Here is a 22125-nt window from a genome sequence, read left to right on the forward strand (position 1 = left end):
CCTGTAGCTAAATAAGTGTTTCTATTAGAAGGGTCTTCTCTAACTTAGGAAGGGAAATTTGAAAGAAGCACTCCGTTGTGCCATCTTGTGGTGTCCCCTGTCTTGTTCAGTAAATTGATTTGAAAAGTGCTTTGCTTCTCTTAAAACACAGATTTACTGCCAGCAGTTCTGATATCCGACCCTACTGTTTCTTTGTAAAAACTCATTTCAGTTAAAAGCTTTTCCCTATACCACCTTTTTCCAATCAGAAAATGTGGGAAATGGTGGCCTGTAACAGATGAGGTTTGAGTTTTTGATGCGGTAGGACAGCGGTAAGGATGAGTGAAAAGCCATGCTCTGCACAGCGTGCCGCTGGCAGGGCTGACACAGGCAGGCTCTCTGTATGCAGGGCCAGCGAGGGGACATTGTTGAGGAACCTGTGTTTGACTTCAGGAATTATCACACAGGAACTAGTCCTGCAGAACTTGCTCCTCTCTTGGGCAGGAGAGAACCGTACTGATGCAGATAAGAGCTTCCTTCACTGCTGAGGGGTGTGTTTTGTGTAGGCGTTTGGCTGCACAGGCTCCGGCGACTAAGTCAAGCCTGGGAATGTGTTCAACTTGGCTAAGGTCAGCTCGGGGAGGGAGGAATTCTGTTTTTTGTGCGTGAATGCGAAGAACTGAATTGCACTAACCCTTTCCCGGAGGATGTGCCAAGCTACAAAAGACTATGTTAGTGTTGGTGGATAAATAAGGAGGCATTTAGAACATGAGTGAATAAGGTTTGTCAACGGTTTTATCATAGATGACACTTTAAAAGTAGCCAAGACCAAATCAGCAAGGTCAATATGGGAAGCTGTACAAGGAGCTACTAAAGTCACTTGGTCTATTCAGACTGGAGGAGACTGAGGGGAGACCTCATGGCAGCTACAGCTTCCTCACAAGGGGAGGAGGAGGGGCAGGCACTGAGCTCTTCTACCTGGTGACCAGTGACAGAACCCAAGGGAATGGCAGGAAAATGTGCCAGGGGAGGTTTAGGTTGGACATTAGGAAAAGGTTCTTCTCCCAGAGGGTGGTGGAGCACTGGAACGGGCTCCCCAGGGAGGTGTCACGGCCCCAAGCCTGACAGTGTTCAAGAAGAGACTGGACAATGCCCTCAGACACATGGTGTGAACTGTGGGGTTGTCACATGCAGGGACAGGAGTTGGACTCAATGGTCTTTGTGGGTCCCTTCCAACTCAGGGCATCCTATGACTCTATGATTCTGTGAAATTCAGTCTTGGACAACTGAGAGGGCTGTGGGTGAAGGTGGTGGTGATGGTCAGGGCTGCACTGGGCTGCTTTGCTGGTGTCAGTGCTCTGCAGAAAAACCCACTGTATGCCAAGTGACACCACTATTTCAGAAGCAGCATACGTATTCCTGTTGTACCTGAGCTAATTAGCCCTCCAGGATGCCAGCTAGCCTCTTTGTGTAGGGAGGCTCAGTGCTTTTAACAGACTCCGCCGCGCTTGAAACCAGCTCTAATATCTCTAACTTGGTGCTGAAAGGGGCCTTTTATCTAATCGAACTCCAGTCGCTTCAGGATGGAGCATTTGCAACATCAGGCATGCGACCCAGGAAATGAATGGTCGATCCTACAGGGACCGAGAGAGACTGAATGCTCTAACGTGTATCGATTCATCTGCATGTTAACAAAACAAAAACTGTATTAGTGCTGCTGCTTTACCTCGTGTTATTATGTGTACATTAGATATTGAATCAGTGGAATAATGGAGACCTTATCATAGAAATCATGAAGCAACTAATAAGTATGAAAACTTAAAAATAATAATGGTATTTGGAATAACAATGGTAGTGACTAAGTGACTGGTGTAACTAAGAGGTATATAGAGAAAAGCGGTGGTGTTTTGGATTTCAAAGAATTCTCAAAATGATGGATATCTAAATAAGAAAACATGTTACAAATGCTTCTATCTCCTCCATTACCATTTACTTGAGAAAAGAAGCAGTTTGATGCTGACAAAATGGTAAATGCTGGAAGGAGAAGAAACTAAAGTGGAAGGAGAGGATCGGAGGGTGTATTTTAAGAGGTAAAGCTGCAACAGTTGATCAAAAAAGCATTGAGCTTTTATGTATATATGTATACATCCATGTCAATGTTTTCAGCAAGAGAAAAACTTTTTGTTAATCCAAAGGGAAACCAGCAGAAGGAACTCTCAAAATGTACGTGCTAGTGAGTGCAGTGAACATCATGCAGCTTCCCAGGGCCCATGGAGTGCTGGGGTGGTTTTATTTTGTCTTATATTTCATCACAAAGCTATGTACACTCACTGTGTTTTCAAGAACTCTTTATTCCTGGGCATTTTCGAAAGGGTAGTAGCAGTTTTTTGAAGATTTCTTTCATTTGCTTGTGAATTTGAAACCATTTTAAATATAGATAAGGTGGCTTGTGGTCTGCCTGGCAAAATAGATGCAATTAGCACAGAACTGCGTTGCTCTAATGATCTTCCCAAGCGTGACTGCCAGGTAGGGTGGCTGGGTTAACTCAGCACAGCCCTGTTAATTTAACTTAGAGCGCTTAAGTGGGTATTAAGGCTAGGATTTGACAATAAATCACAAAATTCATCTGAATGTTTGTTTTGTTGAAATACTCGCTGAGAATGTGTTCAAATTGATTTTATTTACTGAAACAAATTATTTATTCTGGTAAATAGAAGATGGCCTTGTAGGCCATGAGTCTCTGGAGAAATAATTTGCAGGGTAAGTTTTTGGTGAACATTTCCAAATTAATTTCCAAATTTAAACTTGATTCATATACATTGGGAGCAGTGTGGAGAGTGTCATGGAATTTAGAGTCATAAAAATGTTAAGAAATCATCAGCTTGCGTATCTGTGTGTGAGTAGGAGTCATTTAACATTCAGATGATAATCCCATTTTGTGCTTGAAAAACAAGAGAGTAGGAAGACAAACTGAAGCTACTGTAAACTCAGTATAACTCTCCTTGATTGTCATTGCACCTTCTGTGCAGTAGCAGCTACGTTATGTACCTCGTATAAAATTCACCTGGATGTGCTTGCTGCCTTCACATCAGTCGCTTGCAAACCTTTTGACTTACAGGTGTGTTAATGAATCTGCTCCTGAGTCTGGTTCTTTACCCTGCATGTGTTATCTGTTGATGATATCATTTAACGTTATTAATGATTGAATGACACTTGTGACCACACAAGATGGTTATGGAGGAGCGGGGCTGTGACTTTTTGAGCTGAACATGTGAACATTTTCTTACCAGAAGGTAAGGTAGTTTATTTATACTCTGGGCTCAGCATTCCTGATGGGTTGTGAGCGAGGGAGTGCTTTGTTCAGAGCAGTCCCTGGATAAGGCTCAGATTCTCTGAATCTCTGTTTTTTAAAGTGGCTTTGACCATGGCACAACTCCTCCTGTACTCAAGGTTCCGTGGGCACAAAATAACTGTAATGGTGTAAGAATCTTCTCCGTAAGATGCTTAAGAAATTCCAGAGAGTATCTGGTGGCTAGTTTTGCTTTTTGGTTTCTTTGTATGGAGAAATTAAAAACTCTAGGAAATCTAGAATCTGCCTGTTCATAAACCCCAGCACTCCTGGATACTTCTGAAAGCTCTAGAGAGCTGTGCAATTAAGCACATACTCATTATTCGTGTCAGAGGAATGCAGCAGAGACCCGGGGCTTCCTTCACAAGCATAGCTCTGTGCTTGAAAGGGGACTTGAAGTGTGAAACCACCTCCGGTGCCTCTGCCTTTAGCACCAGCATCGTATTTCACAAGGAAAGGAACAGAGTGATCCCTTGTTTTAAGTAGTCTATGTTATATGTTCCATTGCCCTTGCAAGTACTAACAACCTATTGACAGAGACGTGAGTGAGCGGGTATCTTGATAGCCATTATTTGCCTATGCGCTGCAGCCTTATCGAGGAGAAGGAGGTCATTGAAAACTGGTCATGTATTGTAGCTTATCCAACAAATCTTCAGTTGATTTGGGGTAGAGGCTACTGTGTTGTTAAAGGCGAACAAAAATGGTGATGTTAAAATGCAAATGTTGCACGAAATTTTGAAAAAAATAATCAGAAAGCAGTAAACTAAGGCTGATCCTGTCAAAGGTCATGATACATGCTCATGGATTTTAGCAGCTAAAATTGCAATAAATGCCAAGCCTTCTCTTGGCCAATTCTGCCATTGTCAAAAAAAAAATTGCCCTTGTCAAGATGGGACATTAATTTTGCAGTAATAATTGACTTTGTCTTCAACTGACTATGTAAAAAACAAACTCCTTCCTGTTTGTGACAAGCCTTAACTGTGAAAACTGTAGAAACCTCTGTGTTATTGGATTAGAGGGCTCAGGCTTTTTTGTACCATCTTATTGTTCAAGAGTACTTCCTCTGCCGGCAGAGTGGAGGGTATCATCTTACAGCAGTCCTCTCCTTTGTATGTAAATGTATCTTCTGAAGGAAAGTTGGTACTTCAGCGTGTTGGTTTTAGTCAGATCGCTTTGGGAGCATTGGTACATCTACCACAGAATGTACACTGACACTGACGTGCTCTGTTAGAACATCCTTTTCTGACATAATTGTGTTACAGTTTTCTTGCTACCTAGTTTGCATTTAACTTTGTTATTTGGACTGCTCTTGTGTACTGTAATCATGTTAAAAGGACCCTGTCAATGCTGATAAAGTAGCTTGAACCCATGTGTGCAGGCAAGTGTTTTGTAGCATGACTGTGACATGATTTTCCTGTAGCCAGCTGTCCCACTGTGGTGGCAAACACAGAAACACTGATCTCTCTGATGTTGTAGGCCAGTACGTACAAGGTAAATACAGAAAACAGCTCTTCCAAAGCTGTCTTTTCCCCTGACTGTCTCACTTCTGCACCTGAGATGTGGTGACCAGAAGCAGATCAGGAGAAGCTGTTGCAACTGCTTTACCTTCGACTCTGGAGGCGTTTTGCAAGTGGTGCTGATCACAGAATCACAAAATGGTTGAGGTTGGAAGGGACCTTTGGAGATCATCTAGTCCAACCCACCTGCTAAAGCAGGTTCACCCAGAGCAGATCACACAGGGATGTGTCCAGGTGGGTTTGAATGTCTCCAGAGAAGGTGATTCCACAACCTCTCTGGGCAGCCTGTTCCAGTGCTCTGGCACCTGCAAAGTAAATAAGTTTCTCCTCATACTCAGATGGAACCTCCTGTGCTTCAGTCTGTGCCTGCTGCACCTCAGCTGGTTTTTGGGCACCACTGAAAAGAGTCTGGTCCCATTCTCTTGACATCCACCCTTCAGATATTTGTGAGTGTTGATAAGATCCCCAGGGAGGGTGCCTGGTCACCTACCCCTCTTTGGAACTGGGCAGCTTGTTGTGGGTGCTGTGATACTGGGTAAGAGGGGCACTCTGATAGCAAAACTTTTCTTGTGAGCACGCAGGGGTGTGACTGAGGGTGCATGACCCTCCCCAGAGGCTCCCGGGAGAGGGATGTGGGGGCTTCCCTAGAGCCAGGGAGGAACAGCCTCCCCAGGGAGGCGTCACGGCCCCAAACCTGACAGTGTTCAAGAAGAGACTGGACAGTGCCCTCAGACACATGGTGTGAACTGTGGGGTTGTCACATGCAGGGACAGGAGTTGGACTCCATGATCCTTGTGGGTCCCTTCCAACTCAGGACATTCCATGATTCTGTGACTAGGTCTAACCACGTCAACCCTAAAACACTCTGTTAACATCCAACAGTAACACAGCATTCATACTCCTAGGTTTTAGCAAGGTGTGGTTCAGCTGAGATACTACAAATCCCGTCTCTGAAGTGTTTGAACAGGTGCAGAGCTGGGTGCTCCATTCCCTTCTCAAGCTGGTTCTCCCTCTCCAACCGAGGAACACGTCTTGTGTCAACCTGCTCACTTGGATACTTGCCGAGCAGAACTGGGTTCAGAAGGTCCCAGCTGTGTGAAAAGCTCTACGGGATTTGGATCCACATGTTGGAATTAAGTTCATTTGAATTTTTTGTCTGGAGATGTACAGTAGTACAGTACAGTAGTAGCTAATTCCATGGGCAGGTAATTAAAAAAGCAATACACTAGTTTTGCAAAATCAGCCATTCCTTTTGCAAAGCATAAAATGTCTGAGTGGGACATGCTACTGTAGATTGGAGTGGTGGTTTTATATGTTGTTATATTTTGATTGGCAATAGCTTCCAAAATATTTTTTTCGTTGTGTTTTCTCCCCGGAGTCACTGGTCTCACTAATCTAATCCTGTTTTTTCCATTGTCCTTGCTGGAGAAGGATTGCGGGTGGTGTCAATGAGAAGTCTTTGCACTGGTACTCTAGAAATGCACCAAGTATATCCAAAAGAAAATGTTTGCTTATGATTTCTCATTTTACTAATAATATCATGTTTATCATGCATTTTTTTGTAACATTTAAGTACATCATATGTTTCTGGTAGGACTTCTTATCTTTGCTTCTTTTTAAAATGCCACTGAAATTGCTATCAGATGTTCTTGAGAGATTAATTAAATAACTTTTTTCAGTTTGATGCTGTACTAACCAGTTTATAGCTGATCGGATTGTAGTAGTCTCGTCACTGTGCTCTACTGGATCTTAGCTCAGTTTTGCTTTCTTCAGTATATGACAGCAAATGGAATCAACTTTCACTCTACTAGAGGCTTTTTCCCTCTGTTCTCAGGAATTTTGTGAAAAATAATCTTCAATAGTAGTCTGGTAAATTAAATATATCATACAGATTGTGTTCTCTTTTTTTTTTTTTTTCTCAATAGGTGTTGGCATCATGTCGAGCATTTCTTTTAACATCTCGGATTCCCACCAAGGTAAAGCCACTGTGTTTCTGTAAATATTCAGTTTTATTAGATAGAGATGTGAGTTGCATAAACTTAGCATATTTTAGTTCTGTGCATCTGTTTAAAAAAATAATAATTGAAGAATGGTATGTTGCATGGTATTGAATGGTGCTTCCATTAGTGTCTGTCTTAAATGGATTTGTCACTTTGTATATACTGTTTTAGAGGAACCTTAATTTCTAGAAACGCAACTGGATGAAGAATTACATTGGAAACAGCAGATTGCACAACTATGAGATGAACGTGATGGCCTTTGTAGTGTCCAAACAAGCTGATGATGTTATTACCTTTAGTGTTTCTAGTGTCAAAAAGGAATACATTTGTTTTGGAGACAGAAATTATGTTGAGTTTTATTAAATTCTGCTGTTTTCTGATTATTTCTGTGGTTCATTTTGAAAAGCATCTTGCCAACCTGCCTTGCCAATGCCAATGAGTTATTTTTTTCTACTCCTGTGATGAGCTGTAATAATAATTGTAGCAGTGAAAGATAATTTCCACATGAAAGAAAATGACTGATGTGGAAGAACATCTCTTGTCCAGCTTGGAATAAGTGAATGGGAATTTGGCAGATGTTCTGTTTTGTTGTGTTTTACACATACATATGGGTGGGTGTATCTGTATTTACATGCTTTATAGAAGAAACACGATCAATAAATGGAACAATATCAGATTTTCAGTTATGGTCACTGGTAAATATGACTGTCCATTACCTATAATATGAAGATGCTGACTGGTAGGTAGGATGACTAGTTTGAATTTCTCCTGAAGTTTATTTTCCTCAGCTGATCACCCTGTCCCTGCAACACAGATATCTTTGGTTGTCTCTTGGCTTTTGGATCACTGGAGTTTGCAGCCTGTTTTTATACCGGGGTTTGGTGAGTGGTTGCACAGAAGCATAAGAGCCAGTTGATGAACAGCTCAGACATCAGTGTGATGGCAGTATGATGGACAGGTGATGATGGTGATCTTGTTAAACAATAGCAAAGCCATCGTAATTCATCAAAAAGCACTTAAAGGCTGGAACTTGCTGTACTGAGGAATAGCTGTGCTTTTAGTTTAGCATTACAGACACTTCTCAAAACTCCTTTTATTACATGGGATTTTTCAACTCTTTTTTTGTTTTCTTGGAAATCTAGAATTCTTATGCTCTACTAAGAAAATTTTTACTGTAGTGATAACAAGTGGAATAAACATGATTAGAAGAAACTGCATCTGCTCATGATTTATGTCAAAATTAAACTTTTTATAGCCAAGCAATTATTTGGATAGTTGAAAATGCATTTATTTTCTAGTAGGATTAGTGAAACTTACTGAATTTTCTAAAGTCTGTAATATTTTCAAAAGCTGCTCAGAAGCTTTCTGAGCTCAGGAACTTCCATATGGCTGGCACACAGTAACTGCAAGCAGGGCAACTGAGAACATGCAGCAAAGACACTTTGTTCCTCCAGGGACCTCTCACAAAATTGAGTGTGCTGAGAAATGGCCAGTTCTGAGAGACTTGTTACTACATCTGATTCCAAGCTTCACTTTTCCTTAATGCTGTTGAGGTGTATCTACTAAGCAGTGATCAAGATAAAAGGAATAAAGATTGATTAACTAAAATAGTAATTCACGCAAATATTCTTAGAGAAACGATATTACAGTAGCCACCTCATAACTTAACACTCAGGTCCAGTCGGTTCCCTTCCACTAATCTGAGTGGATTGATAGGAAAGAAATGCTGTACTTAAATCCCTAATAATTCTTCCTACAGTCTAGATAAAACACAATTGCAGCATTACTAAATGTTGGATTTGTCATCAAGCCCATCGATAAGCGTATGAAATAATTGTGGGAGTGTAGTTCATGTTTGCGAACATATCTCTAGTGCCAACTTTCAGTAAGTTTTTACTGAAAACATTGGAAACTGCGAAATTAGCTGGCATGATAACTGCAGGGTCCCTCATAGCCTTTTAAGAGGATTTTTGTAATTTTAGGTAATAAATAAGATTACACTTTTTAAGACCCTGTAAAAATATTTCACAGTTTCAGCTAGATGATATTCAGAATGTATTCTATAGTTTTGCTCCAAAGCAAGGATGGTAAATCTATGTTTTTAACTAGAAAAATGAACCAAAGATGAACTATAGTGATGTTGTCACATTTCCTGGTATTTGTTAATTCTAGTCAAGAGGATTTTTGCAGAATGAATTCTTGAATCTGGATCTGTGTAAACTTTTCTCCGCAGTAGAAAAGTATTTTTAATCATGTGTACATATATGTCTATGTTTGCATATGCAAAGTAGTTAGCAAAAGCAGGACCTTCAATCTAATAGGTAAATACTTTGCAAAATAGGAAGGATTTAAATCATGGAAACTTTTCCTTAAAACTTCATTGTGATTTGGATAAACAAACATTAGGTAGTCTCATATGTTTGTTTAATTTGACTAGCACTGCAGAAAAACAACTTTTCTCTTCTGTATGTGCAGTCTGTCTCGCTCCAATATCCGTTATGGATTTTTTTGTTGTAATTTTCTTTCTGGTCTGAATGAACGGCATGGTCCCATGTCCTCTAATCAAAAAGGACTGCCAGTCTTAGAAATAAGACACTGAAGAGGCCTGAAGAGAAGTGAATCTGTTACTCTTGGAAAAACACAAGGTGCCAGTATGGGTGCTGGGAAGATCCTTGTGCTGGTTCCACCTCTCCTGCCTGGGTTCCCTCTGCATGATCGCAGAATCACAAAATGGTTGGGGTTGGAAGGGACCTTTGGAGATCATCTAGTCCAACCCATCTGCTAAAGCAGGTTCACCCAGAGCAGATCACATAGGAATGTGTCCAGGCAGGTTTTGAATGTCTCCAGAGAAGGAAACTCCACAACCTCTCTGGGCAGCCTGTTCCAGTGCTCTGGCACCCTCAAAGTAAAGAAGTTTCTCCTCATATTCAGATGGAACCTCCTGTGCTTCAATCTGTGCCCATTGCCCCTCATCCTATCATTGGGCACCACTGAAAGGGGTCTGGTCCCATCCTCTTGACACCCACCCTTCAGATATTCATAAATGTGATGAGATCCCCTCTCTCAGAAGAGAACTTCTCCAGACTTGGTTCTGCTGCAGCATCTCTGTGCTCTGAACATGCCCACTTGCTGCAGTATGCTTCCCCTGCAGTAGAAGGCATGGAAAAAAGCACGCGTGAAGACTCCTCAAAAACTTCAGAATAAAGTTTGGTCTCTAATTTTGGTCTTTGGTGGAAAGTGGACTTTGCACAGGAATGGCTGAGGGGAGCTTGTATCTTGTGAAGCTGTGGGATCAACGAGGGCAACTGAACGGAAGAGGATTTAGAAAATAGGCACCAAAGAACAAACAGTAGTAACATCTTCAGTCTCTCCTGCTGTGAGTGGATAATGTAGCTAAGTGCTTTAAAAAGGTCTTTTGTTTCATTAAGCCCTCCTAAATTTTAGTGTTCTAAATCATAACTATTTTAACTAGAATTTTTTAGGCAGCTTCATCCTGTGGTAACACTGTTCATGACTACTTATAGATTTGCCAGTGAGACCTTGGCATTTAGGAGCTCTCCTTACTATCTTACCGCTTTCTGGAAAACTGCTAGCTGGTTCTTATGGTTGGAAACTGGTACGTTCCTGACTTCTGTGGTGTTGCAGCCTTTATGGAGAGGGAGTCTGGAGAGCTGCTCCTGGGTTCTCAGCACCCCAGGAGTCATTCAGGAGTCGTCTTTTAAAAGCATTACCACAAATACAGAAATAGAATAATGTGGTGTTTGTCAGTTAGCCTGGCAGCACCCTGTGAATCTAGGATAATATAAAGTACAGGAAACTGTGCAATTCAAATAGACTGCTCAGTTACAACGGTTTTAATTGATAAATAAAAACAAATGATGGTGCTGATGTCTTGCCTTGTAGTTATGATTTAGTCCAAGAGGTTTGTTTCTTTTTGGATACCATGGTTGTCAAGATGTTTGCCTACGTAGTTGTGAATTCCCATCTTAGCACACTCCCTGTAGCCCTAGATTTGTCCTTGGAGAAGAGGACTTTCCTGCCATTTTTTTGAGCTTCCATTTGGATTCAGTATGTTTACCCTTCTTCCCTGACTGTTGTCCAGATAACCTACTCAGGCAAAGCTAATGTATTTCCTCCCATACTTTTAGACATGCTAAAGCAGTCTTGAACATTTAAGTATCTATATATGTATCTGTCTATATGTATGGTATTTTTATTTATATAGGTATATATAAAAAATTGTGTGTTCATGTCTCTTCAGCTTCTGTGTAGTAAGATTTTTTTTTAACATCTATGATCAGTGTAACTAATGAAAGAGTAATATGTGATGCTGTAAGTATTGTAATTAATGATTATTCAGTCACAAGAGTACACATCAGTAGAGTATTGTGTAAATTATGCTTTTTGCAGTAAAATTTTATCATACATTTTATTTTAAGCTTATTCGCTTATAGCTTGCAGTAAAAAGTCCAGTGTGGTATTCCTGTAACCTCTAATAGCCGTTTGAATCCGTAACAAGCAAATATAAGTGTTCTTTTAGTGTAAAATGCAATCAGATCACGAATACTTGGTGTCATTTACAGAAACTGATGTAAAATAACAGTAACTTTGTTCAAAGTTTTCTTAATCTCATTGAAAAGTGTAAGTCCTTTTTAAAATAAGATGTTTGCACTAATGTGACTTTTTTTTTTAAACTACAGTTAGAACTAACTTTCAGCTACTTGGAAATCCAAGGAGTAACTTCCAGTAAACCAGGTCAGGTGAGTGTATTTTAGATAAAAGATACTTGTTTTCTCATTGCTAAATCTGTTCCAGTCAAGAAGGTAATGCTCTAACGTGCAGGTGTCCCCATCTGGTGAGCGCACTGTACGTTTGCGTTCTTACATTCATGCTGCTTTAAGGTCTTAACAATAATGATAAGAATTTAAAGAGTCAGTTTTAGGAATGTGTTGTACAGGTGGGATGATGATAAGAAATACTTTATTTTGTTTCTCCTAGTTCAATATGGTACAAGTTTTCATTTGTCTCATAAGTGGATATTCTTCTTAGAGATGATAAAACAATGGCTGTTGGTATATAATCATCACCACAGGAGCCTAAATGGCTCCTGCGGTGTGTACCTTTATGGTGAAGCCAAAGCCACTGCTTACATTGCAGGCAGAAATGGATTGCTTCCAACTATTGGTGGTGCCATTACTATATACAACATGAAATATACTTGACAGTGAGTTCTGTGCCCAAAAAAGTCAATGTCAAAGAGAAAGTGCTGAAAAGAAGAATGCCTTTAATAATTTTTTTTATTCATAAGATAAACGTGTTGACAAGATTTGACAGGCCAATTGTATCAAAGTCCTCATGTGTTTCATGTGTATTTGGCTTTTAAAGAGCTTTTCAAAAACAGGAGAGTCTGACACTTTATTTGAATACTGAACATGCCATCTTTTTAACCCGGCTTTTAAAGCTTTCCTCAAAGGAGAAAAAAACCCAAGGTCCAGATGTTTACTTTTTTAATGAGGAGACATTCAGTAAATTCTGTGTATGTTTTTGTGGCTTTATTTAAGGGACTAAAATGCCGTGGTAGCTAGTGCTAATTATTCCTGGAGGCACAGACAATGACTGTTGTAGCAGGGTTTGCAAGGGATTTTCAGCAGCCTCTCAGCATACCATTTTCCTAAAACATTTTTTAGGGCTTTGCACGTTTACATTCCTTTGTGTTTTAAATGAGTAAGTCTTATAGTTGAAGGCAGGCAGAATCCTAGATTATTGCTTGTGGGGCAAATGGTATTATTGCAGTTTTCCTGCAAACAGCATGTTATATCTGTGATACCTGAAGGACGTAGTCGGTGCTTGGCATCTCGCAGAAAGCCATGAAGGGCTTCCCACTGTAAGAGAAGTGAACAAATGGGCAGAGTAATGTAGGGAATTAATGTTGGTGATGATGAAAAACAGTAGTAACTTACCCACTCACTAACTGATTAGGATTCTCTTCAGAGAGTGACAACAACAGATTGAGGTAGAGGTTCAGTTGGTGGGAAAAGGTGTGAAGATTCTTGGTGTGCTTTTGGGCTAATAAGGCTCTTCAGCAATTGTCCTGGTGATGACCCTAGACATAACTGGGAACCAGTGTCAATAAAAAACGATCTTCTGTAGCATACTACACAGTGTTCTCTCTTGTACTGTCTATGTACACTTCTTATTTATTCCTAATGTTAGGACCAAGCTTCTTACTGTGCGTGCACAGCTCCTCGTGTAAAAGAGTTTATGATTTGGGCAATGCTAGATACTCACATTGGACAAGACAGAAACATTACATTGCTTCCTGTGATGTGTCAGTCATACAGTAATCTGATTTGGTTCTGAACACTCAATATATAAAAGAAATGGGTTGCAAAAGGCTTTGTTTTCCCCACTAGCTGAAGCACGTATCCCCTAGACAGCGAAACAATTATGTTAACTGAGTTACTGCTTTCTGTGAACCAAGACAATATATTATCACAAGATTTTCTTAAATGGCATAGATCAAAGCATTAGAGCGTTTCCAGAGGATCACAACCATTAAAGGCTTTTACTTTTTGCTGGAGGAAGTGGGCCCTGCTCGTTCAATAGTTCCCTGCACTTGCTTCTCCCAGTGTTCTGGGACATGTTTCAAAAGAGGACAGTGCCGTGAAAAGTTCTTGGGTTTTGAGTGTCAGCTGAGGTCAAGGTCCTTTGAAAAATCTTATTCCCGTAGGAAGCAGGACACTGTTAGGAAAAGCAAAGTTTGAGTATGGGGGTCTTGTACGTTCAAGAATAACTTTGAGAAACTTTACCCGGAGCATTGTCGTGTAATGTCTTAAAGAATAACAGATCTCTTCAAGCATGCAAAGCATTCGGCTGGTATTCAAAGTGTTTTCCTTTTTAAATGGACATGAATTATATGATAACCAGTTCTTGCCCCTATGCCCTCTTATTTATAGTTGATTATGGAAACTGAGAAATGCAGCATCTCCATGAAGATGGCGTCCTCGGAGGATGTGAACGAGGTGCTAGCGCACATCGGGACCTGCCTCAGGAAGATATTCCCTGGACTCTCACCAGTGTAAGTGGCTTTTAAGGCACCTCTAGCAGGAACGGGTTGTGCAGAAATGGTGACAAGCCACCACCGCTTGTCTCCTGGTCTCCCCACCCTGACCTTAGAAATGCACTGAGGGTATGAGAGAAACCTCAAGGCAAGTGCTAAGCTTCTGTCCAGGTGTATGGCAGAAGCAGGAGGCGGTGCAGGGCACAGAGGCTACGTATGGTCTGTAGGGTCGTGAGAGCCTTTGTTTTGAAGGGGTGATGCAGGTATTTGGAGTCTGAGGTTTTCATTTTACCTTGTTGCTTCTGCAGCCTCAGGTATAGCTTAGGTTCTGGCTTTTTGTTGTCATTACCCCTCGCCCCCACCTTTTTTTCTTCCTCCAGAAGTAAAATCTGAGTTGAGAGAGGAGGGAGAGGTCTGTTTACTTTCAGTATTTGTGAAATGATGCACATGATTGGGAGCCTTGTTCTTCAAAACTGAGCCCTGAACAGTCTTGTCATTTACTTTCCATGGTTTAACTGGATCCTTGGATCATATGTCTGATTTTCTAGCTTTTTTGTTCTGCTTTTTTTCTGCACTGCTCTTTCCTTTGGTTTTCTCCCATATCTGTGCCTCTGCATTTTATCATCTTGCAGCAATTCTCAGTATTTTTTCTTCATTTTGTTTTCTTTCTTCTCTCAGTCCTTGCCTCATCTTGATTACTCTCTACCAGATCATGCAGCTCTACTATTACTCTCTTCAGCTCCTGGTTTTCAGCTATATTAGAAAAAATGAAGTGTGCAAGAGAGTTCTCCTGGCCATGTAGTTTTTTATAAGTGAAATTTTGTAACACACTTTAGATGTGAATGGTCAGGGTAAATTGGCATGGTTTATTTTGGGTGCATGTCTTTATTATTCACCTTTCCCGTAGGCGGAGTAGGAAATGAAGTTCATAAACTCAGGCTAGCAGTTTTTTCTTTTCTTTTTTTTTCTTTTTTTTTTTTCCCTCCCCCACCCCCCCCAGTTTTCCTCTGTAGCAGTATTGTTAACTGCCTTAATGGATATTGAGCTCTTCCTTCAAAAAGCATGCGTACAAGTAAATGTTTGTTAACTCATTTGCCATAAAACCCTCAGTAATTATGTGAGAAATGCAGACAAAAAGAGTGGAGAGGGCTGGAAGGCTATGCTTATCCTTCTGGGTGTCTGTGAAGGCCTTGAGCTCCATACGTGTTTTTTCTGGGCTTTTTTGAGAATGTTGCTGGAGCATTTTGGGTAGATGTACAGAGTGCTTACTTCCCAGAAAAGAAATTTCTTGCTCTCCTCTTAGATGGCACAACTTTCCGAAATGGAGACATTGGAGTTGTGCAGATAGTATAAGACCAGAACAAGCAAGAAGGGGGAAAGAGGTTTAATATCTCTTTAATATCACCCTTTAATATCTCTTATTAATTCTTCCCCCCCCCCCCCCCCCCCCCCATTTTATAGAATTCTGCAGTTCATGAGGGATCTTGTCATTCAGAAGAACAGATAATTTAATGTCTTAAAAGGCAGGAAGAGATGGTGTTCCTGTTTGGGGGAAGGGGACAAAGAACACTACCGATTTACCAAGATTGGAGCTGGATACCTGGAGTGCAGCCGAGAGGCCACATGTAGCTGCTCAACATGCTCTGTGACTCTTTGCACCATGGTGCTTTTACTGCATAAAAGCAACATATGAACAGCAGTGGTTTCAGGGTAACCAATAATACCATATCTCTCCCCTTGTTTTACACGAAGTCCACAAGTCTGCTCAGCTTGAGTGATCCTTTCACAGAATAGGGCTTAATTGCACCAGTAGTCACAGGGTTAATCATTGGAAAGAAAACTGAGACAGACGGATGTTACTCCTACAGGGCCTCATTACCATGTGTGTGACTTCTAGGTAGAGAAGTGAGTTGTATTAAAGATGCTAGTACTTCCTATACACTCATTTAAAATCATACTTGAAATAAAGAAGGTTTATGAGTTTAAAAATACTTTTGAAGTCACGAATGACTTTTTTTTTTCCCCGTTTGCATCTAGGAGGATTCTGAAAAAAGTAACTGTGGAGCCTTCAGACAGACTGGCTAATCTCCAGGCCCTGTGGGACAGCCAGACAGTGGCAGAACTTGGACCTTGTGGTAAGAATGAATTTAAAGGCTCAAATATAAAAAAGGCTGGAATTGCAGTGTCAGGAAGTTTAATTCTATTTCTGGCAGGGGCTTGTAAAGATGTAATTAGTTTTAAGGTGTAATTAGTGTGGAGAAGGCTCCTCATTGGTTAGGTGAAGGCACTATATTAAGCTTCCTTGCAACCTACCAGGCAAAGATAGGATGTCTCAGTTTCTTTCAGCAGCACAATGGACACCCTTTTGAGAGAAAAAGAGAGTGAGTTTTGAAAGACTGATCTTTAAGTATTGAAATATGCTTTTGGATGTTTGTTTATTTGGGTTTTTTTACTATTATGTTAAATACTCTCTTGGGTTGCTTTTAGGAGGCTTTTCGCAGATGTATGCTTGTGTTTGTGACTGGCTTGGATTTCCCTATAGAGAAGAAGTACAGTGGGTAAGTACATGTCTTGTTCTGGAGCTCTTTTCAGCTAACTGTACGAATGATGAAGGAACCGGTAAATCATAGTACTTAAAAAAACAAACCAGAACAAAACCAACAACAAACAAACGAAAATCTCACCAAACCCAAAACCAGTTCTCTAAGGATGTGTTCGGTTATGTATTTTTAACAGGATGTCGATACAATTTATCTGACACAAGATACCAGAGAGTTGAATTTGCAAGACTTCAGCCACCTTGACCACAGGTAAACAATATGCAGTAATCACTCTAGTATTTTGCAAACTTTCCTTATTCCCCCTTGCACTAGAGTTCACCTGCCCTTGCTAAAGTAGGTTGGTCCCATAGCTATTGCTTTAATGTATAGAATTCTGAAATGACTATCTGTAGCATTTTTAGTTTTCAGAACAAAGCTGCTGTTTTTGCATGAAAGCCCCATGGAGAGCACATGTCATTGAGGAGCCTGAGAAGATAAATATATTTTGTTATTGGAAGCAGTCCAAAAAATTGGCAGATAGATACTTTTCCTGTGATAGCGGATAGAAGAGCTCATATTCAGCTGAGAAAACATGCAACTACATCTGGTGGGAAAAGCATGAAAGGAAATTATGCAGTCTTTACTTATGCAGAATCGTTTTCTGATGGAGTACACAATAGAGATTATTTTTGTCAGCAAGTCAGTAGATGGTTTAAGTTGTTCAACTGAATCCCAGCCAGTAGTTTCTCCTCTTAGAAGAGCTGCTATCAAAATTGTGTACTTCCAGAAAGGAACTAATTGATGGTAATTTTACTATGAGACACTGAAACTTAGCTAAGTGTTGTGTTTGGTTTACTGAATTTAGCTGGCAGAGAAAATCGAATTCTAGGAAAGTTGAATCTGAAGATACTTATGTAGGAGGAAATGGGAGGGAGTCTTAACTAAAATCCATCATTATACAAGGAAAATGACAAATTTAAGAAACTGTAAATAAGAAGGAAGAAAGCATTTGTTTCTTTTGGAAAGCCCAGTGGAAGAATTAAGGATCTTTCAGAAATAAAACGTTAAAATATTACAACAGGAAGGCTGAACTTTTAAGTGGGTAAATAAGAGTATTTTGCCGCAGCATTCTTTGAAACTTTTAGCTATCTAGTATGCAAACTCATGAAAATCCGTGCTCAAACACTTAGCTTCTGTGATGGGCTTTCGCAGTCTGCACTGAATCCCATGGCAGTGCTGTTAAGTTGTACCTGTGTTGACTAATTCAGAGGTAACTCGAACAAGGATGCTTTAAATATGTTGCAAGGTGGGAGTGCTGAGAAGACTGTGGGGCATTCTTGAGAAAGTGACTTACAGATACCCAGGTTCAATAAAAATTAAATGTTTGAACAGTTTATTAGGAGTGAAAAATATTACTTATTAGGAAAGAGGAGACAGAACAAGTGTTTTAAAGATTTAGAATATCTCAGCTGGTTCAAATGAGTTGGCTTTCAGAAAGCAGGATGATGGGTTCGTTGCTTTATAAGGTTTTTCATTTAAGTATACCTCGCAAAATTGACATGACAGAGGAAATACGTATGTATTGTTAACAAAAGTATTTAGTAAATATCTCAAGATTGTATAAATCCAAAGGCTTAAAACAATTTTGGAGACATTTAAATGTCGTGGAATCCATCTTGTGATGAGAGTTTCTACATGTTGAGGACTGAACTGAAAAAAAGATTTTGGATTGAAATTCCAAGAAATTTTAGGAAGCCAAAAGCTTATGTTATTCATTAAAAATATTAATTAGGATCTGAGATCCCAGTCAATTCAATAATGTATACAAGTGGTTTGTGATATATTTAGCACAGTGAGGATGCTATACAATATGCCATCATGCTTTTTATTTTGAGAGTCTTTTGTATATCTTATCCACCTAATTTTTGGGATTGCTGAAACTATTTACTTCATGTTGTGGAGTAGCTATGAAGCAAGGTAGGATGGGTAAACCAGTTCTCTAGATACAGGGGCTCTGCATTGCAAAAATAAACAGTTTATGTTTTTCCTCGCAAAGCATTTCTGTTAGAGGTCAACATAAGATGGCATGAATTATAGATGAATTTAAGTTCCCAGGGCATCTGACACTTAGAGTGCATAGCATGACTTGCCACATGGGAACGTGACTTCTGAGGTTTTATCTGAAGTTTTGTTGTGCTGCGAACCGTATAATTGTTTAACAACAAAAAAGAAAACTCAAAGTGAACAGGGCTTATTTAACTCAGTAGCTGGTTTTTCATCTGTGTAGCCTGTGTTTTAGCATATTTGGGCATTCAAAAGATTGACAGAAAAGCATGATTGGTTAGATTTTTTTCTTTGTGTTGTTTAGATTTCTTGCTATCTTAAATACACTGGAGGACACAGATGTTGAAAAAAAGTGAAGGTATTAGATAAGCTTGAATGTTGTTGAAGCTTGGTGAGATTTTCTGCATTCCAGGAGAATTGAATCTGTTTTCATTTTAAGATGGCACAGATTTACATTTTGTAAATCTTACTTTATTCTGGATGGTAATTTAGTAAAAAAACTCATTACTATAAGTAACTCAATATAACTCAATCAGGGAAAAGTTATGAGAAGGCCCTGCTTTTGGAAATGGTCGTTAGTGTTCTTTCATACCATATTGCAAAAGAATTCAGGTCGTTGTTAGTACCACATCTAGAATTTAACAGAATAAAATTAATAAAGCAATATATAATTTTGAAAAGAGAAACTCAATAGCAAGTGCATTGATGTTAGACAAGCTCAAAGGAAGAGAAACGAAAGTCTTAAAGGAACCTCACTGGCCAGAAGCACCTTCAAAAACCTGAAGAAAATGAAAAACTAAATTTTATAGCTTATAGTTTCTAGATGATAGGGCTACTGCAGAATTGGCAGGGGTTCCACTGCCTTCAGGTGTGTGGGGAGGAAGGGATTGGGAGGTGCTACCAAAGGTGCCAGTATCTGTGCATGCCTAGGATTTGAGAAAATGGGCCTTGGATGCCGCAGAAGACTAAACTATTTAAAGACTGAGAACTTGCAAATCAGCTGGATTGATTTGTTCTAAAATATTCCTGTCCTGCTGCAGCAGGAATGTTTATTTAACTTCTTGAAAGCCTGAGGGTTTTCTCACTAGCTCTGAGAACCCCGCGTCCTCTGTCTTTCAGTCTAAGGGCTGAGGAGGAGAGCCTAAAACAGAGATGGCCACAGGCCCGGAAGTTCCTGAACTCTTGACAGCTGATGTACCAGCTCCCTGTTAAATGCTTGCAGCCAGTGATTTGTGCTCATTGTCACTCTCTTCCTTTGGAGGACCTGGGCTGCTGACAGCTGAAATACAGCTCTTGGTGGTACCTTCTGCCTCTTCTGAGGGCGACAGTCTGCAGCATGAACAGGTCTGCTCCACCAGTCTGATGGTGGTACCATCAGCCTGTCCAGTGTTTGTCCTGTAGTGTCCATCACCAGCTGTGGCTGGCTGGTTACCACTGGGTGGATAAAACAAAATTACACCTAAAAAATTACTCATATGGTCATTCCACTTCCTTGCACTGGCAAGAGGGACATCAAAGCTGCTAACAATCAAAGCTTCCTAACAATCATGCCAGGAGAAGGCAAAGGAGGAACAGACCTCTGTGTGTGGACATTTCTTATTTTATAACAAAGTTCCTGCCTGCCCAGCCTAAGGGGAAGGTACCTCTGGGTGGTTATTTTTCTCCTCGTAGCATTTCACTAGTCGGTTACTGCTTCACATGGAGATAAAGTTTGTGTAGGTAGGAACAAAAACAGTGTGGTGGATAGAAATAAATCTCTACATTTCATGAAGCTGATAAGACTCTACTGTGTCGATGGAAATGAATTCACCACAAGACTTGATGTGTGCTCTGAGCAAGATGGAAAACAGGCTTAATCCTTGAAGGGCACCACAAGCTGGTTCCTCTGCAGGAGCGTGAAAATGGTCTATTTGCATGAACTTCACAGTTGGTGGGCTACGGTCTTTTGCAGCAAAATGCCACACCTTCATGCTGTTACCTTAGTGATGGGCTGCTATGTCCAAATTTAGCAACTGCAGTTCCAAATATAGCCTGCTGAAGGCTTGTCCGTGTGATGTTACCTTGTCTCCTGGCTTTCCTACGTGTTTAACAACCATCCTGAAGTCTCTGAACGTTCGTGGAGGAAAAATGGAAGAGAAGAAGAAGGAAAAGAAGATAAGAGAAGGCTGCTGCATGTTTAGTGCAGGTCTGTGCCTACCTGCCTATGTCCTGAATGAAAAGTGGGGCGGTGTCAGGACCTTATAAACACCAATACTTTTAAATTTTTCTCCACAAGCACTGAGGCTTGAATTGTACTGTTTTGCTGGTCCAGTAAGTTCATGTATACTACAGCTCTTTGTTTCATTATAAAGACAAGGGCTTTCTAAGTAGCTGTTAAGTCCCAGTGTAAATGTACCTATGTATTTAATATGTTAAATCAAAACGATCCAAGTGCTGCACTGCTAAATGGTGTGCTACTGCTTGATGAATGATTCTGCTGGGGGGTAGTATATGGACATGAGATTTATCAGCATCTGTTATTGGACAAACTTGACAGAGGGAGAGCAGATCACATTAAGAGGCTTGGAATGAAAAGAATGGGAATAATTTAGAATTTCATTTGTGAAATCCCTTTTACAATTAAGGAGGGTTTGTGCTGAAAGTCACATTATCCATTTGCAGGTCTTCTGCTTCCTGGGGGAATTTAACTATAGAGATGAGACAAGGAGGTGTTCTCTAGAAGCATTCAGTCATGGAATTATATTAAATCATCAGACTGCCAAAAAGCTTTTTAGTGTCATGCTCAATTATAATTAGAGGTGATTAAGAAGCTTAAATATGTCACAGGCTGAAGAAAAAGTAATGCTAAAAGTAGGAATGGCAGCCCAGACAAATTCCTGATTTAAAAATTCATGCTAGAATGGCTGTCAGTTGGCCAGCCAAAAATTTGTATTACAGTACGAGAAAGACACAGCTGCTGGTGGTGCTTGGATTTTTTTTTTTAGAATGCAGAGCTTTCTGTAATGGACTTGGTAGGCAATTAGTATTGCAAAAGCAGGGGGAATTAGATATGGAATAACACTTAAGAGATTGTTTCAAATAACCAAAGCCGACAGTTATGTGAAATGTGTGTAAAAGTGTTTTTCTTTTTCTAGAGACTTAATACCTATAGTTGCTGCTCTGGAGTATAATCAGTGGTTTACAAAGCTGTCCTCCAAGGATCTGAAATTAGTAAGTAATAAATTGAAACAGTATACCTGCTATACCAGGCTATGCTGTGTTTTAGAGGGTGCTATTACATCTTTTCAAGATGAACTTTTTTAGGCAAGTACAACCGGGAAATTGATAGAATTTTTTTTTTCTCTTAGTCAGGAAAATATAGGCTGTTGGATAGTTAATTCATTCCATAGAAACACTGCTGAGAGTCAGGTCTTGTCAAAATTTCAAGTGAATGAAGTTCAAAAACTTTGTTGGACAATAACAGTAGCCCATAAAACCACTTCATTAGGCATTGCTAGCTCCCTCAAACAATATTGGATTACTAAATAGGAAACTAAACCAGCCAGAAATCTCAGTTTCTTTTTGGAGGCGGAAAGAAAATATCAGGATTCTGTTATTTTCTAATGCTTAAAGCAGG

General features: G+C 40.1%; 1 protein-coding gene across 6 annotated transcripts in view; it reads left to right on the forward strand.

Moving 5' to 3' along the window:
- Positions 1-22125, forward strand: part of CARMIL1 (capping protein regulator and myosin 1 linker 1) — a 195907-nt gene that overhangs the window by 76779 nt on the left and 97003 nt on the right. For all 6 annotated transcript variants that reach the window (XM_065830887.2, XM_065830885.2, XM_065830888.2 and 3 more), the window contains 7 exons: positions 6771-6821; positions 11546-11605; positions 13802-13923; positions 15943-16040; positions 16393-16463; positions 16642-16715; positions 21644-21719. In XM_065830887.2, the coding sequence (XP_065686959.1) occupies positions 6771-6821; positions 11546-11605; positions 13802-13923; positions 15943-16040; positions 16393-16463; positions 16642-16715; positions 21644-21719 (552 nt within the window). The remainder of the gene's footprint in view (positions 1-6770; positions 6822-11545; positions 11606-13801; positions 13924-15942; positions 16041-16392; positions 16464-16641; positions 16716-21643; positions 21720-22125) is intronic.

This window comes from Patagioenas fasciata, chromosome 2 (assembly GCF_037038585.1).
Source record: "Patagioenas fasciata isolate bPatFas1 chromosome 2, bPatFas1.hap1, whole genome shotgun sequence".
NCBI lineage: Eukaryota > Metazoa > Chordata > Aves > Columbiformes > Columbidae > Patagioenas > Patagioenas fasciata.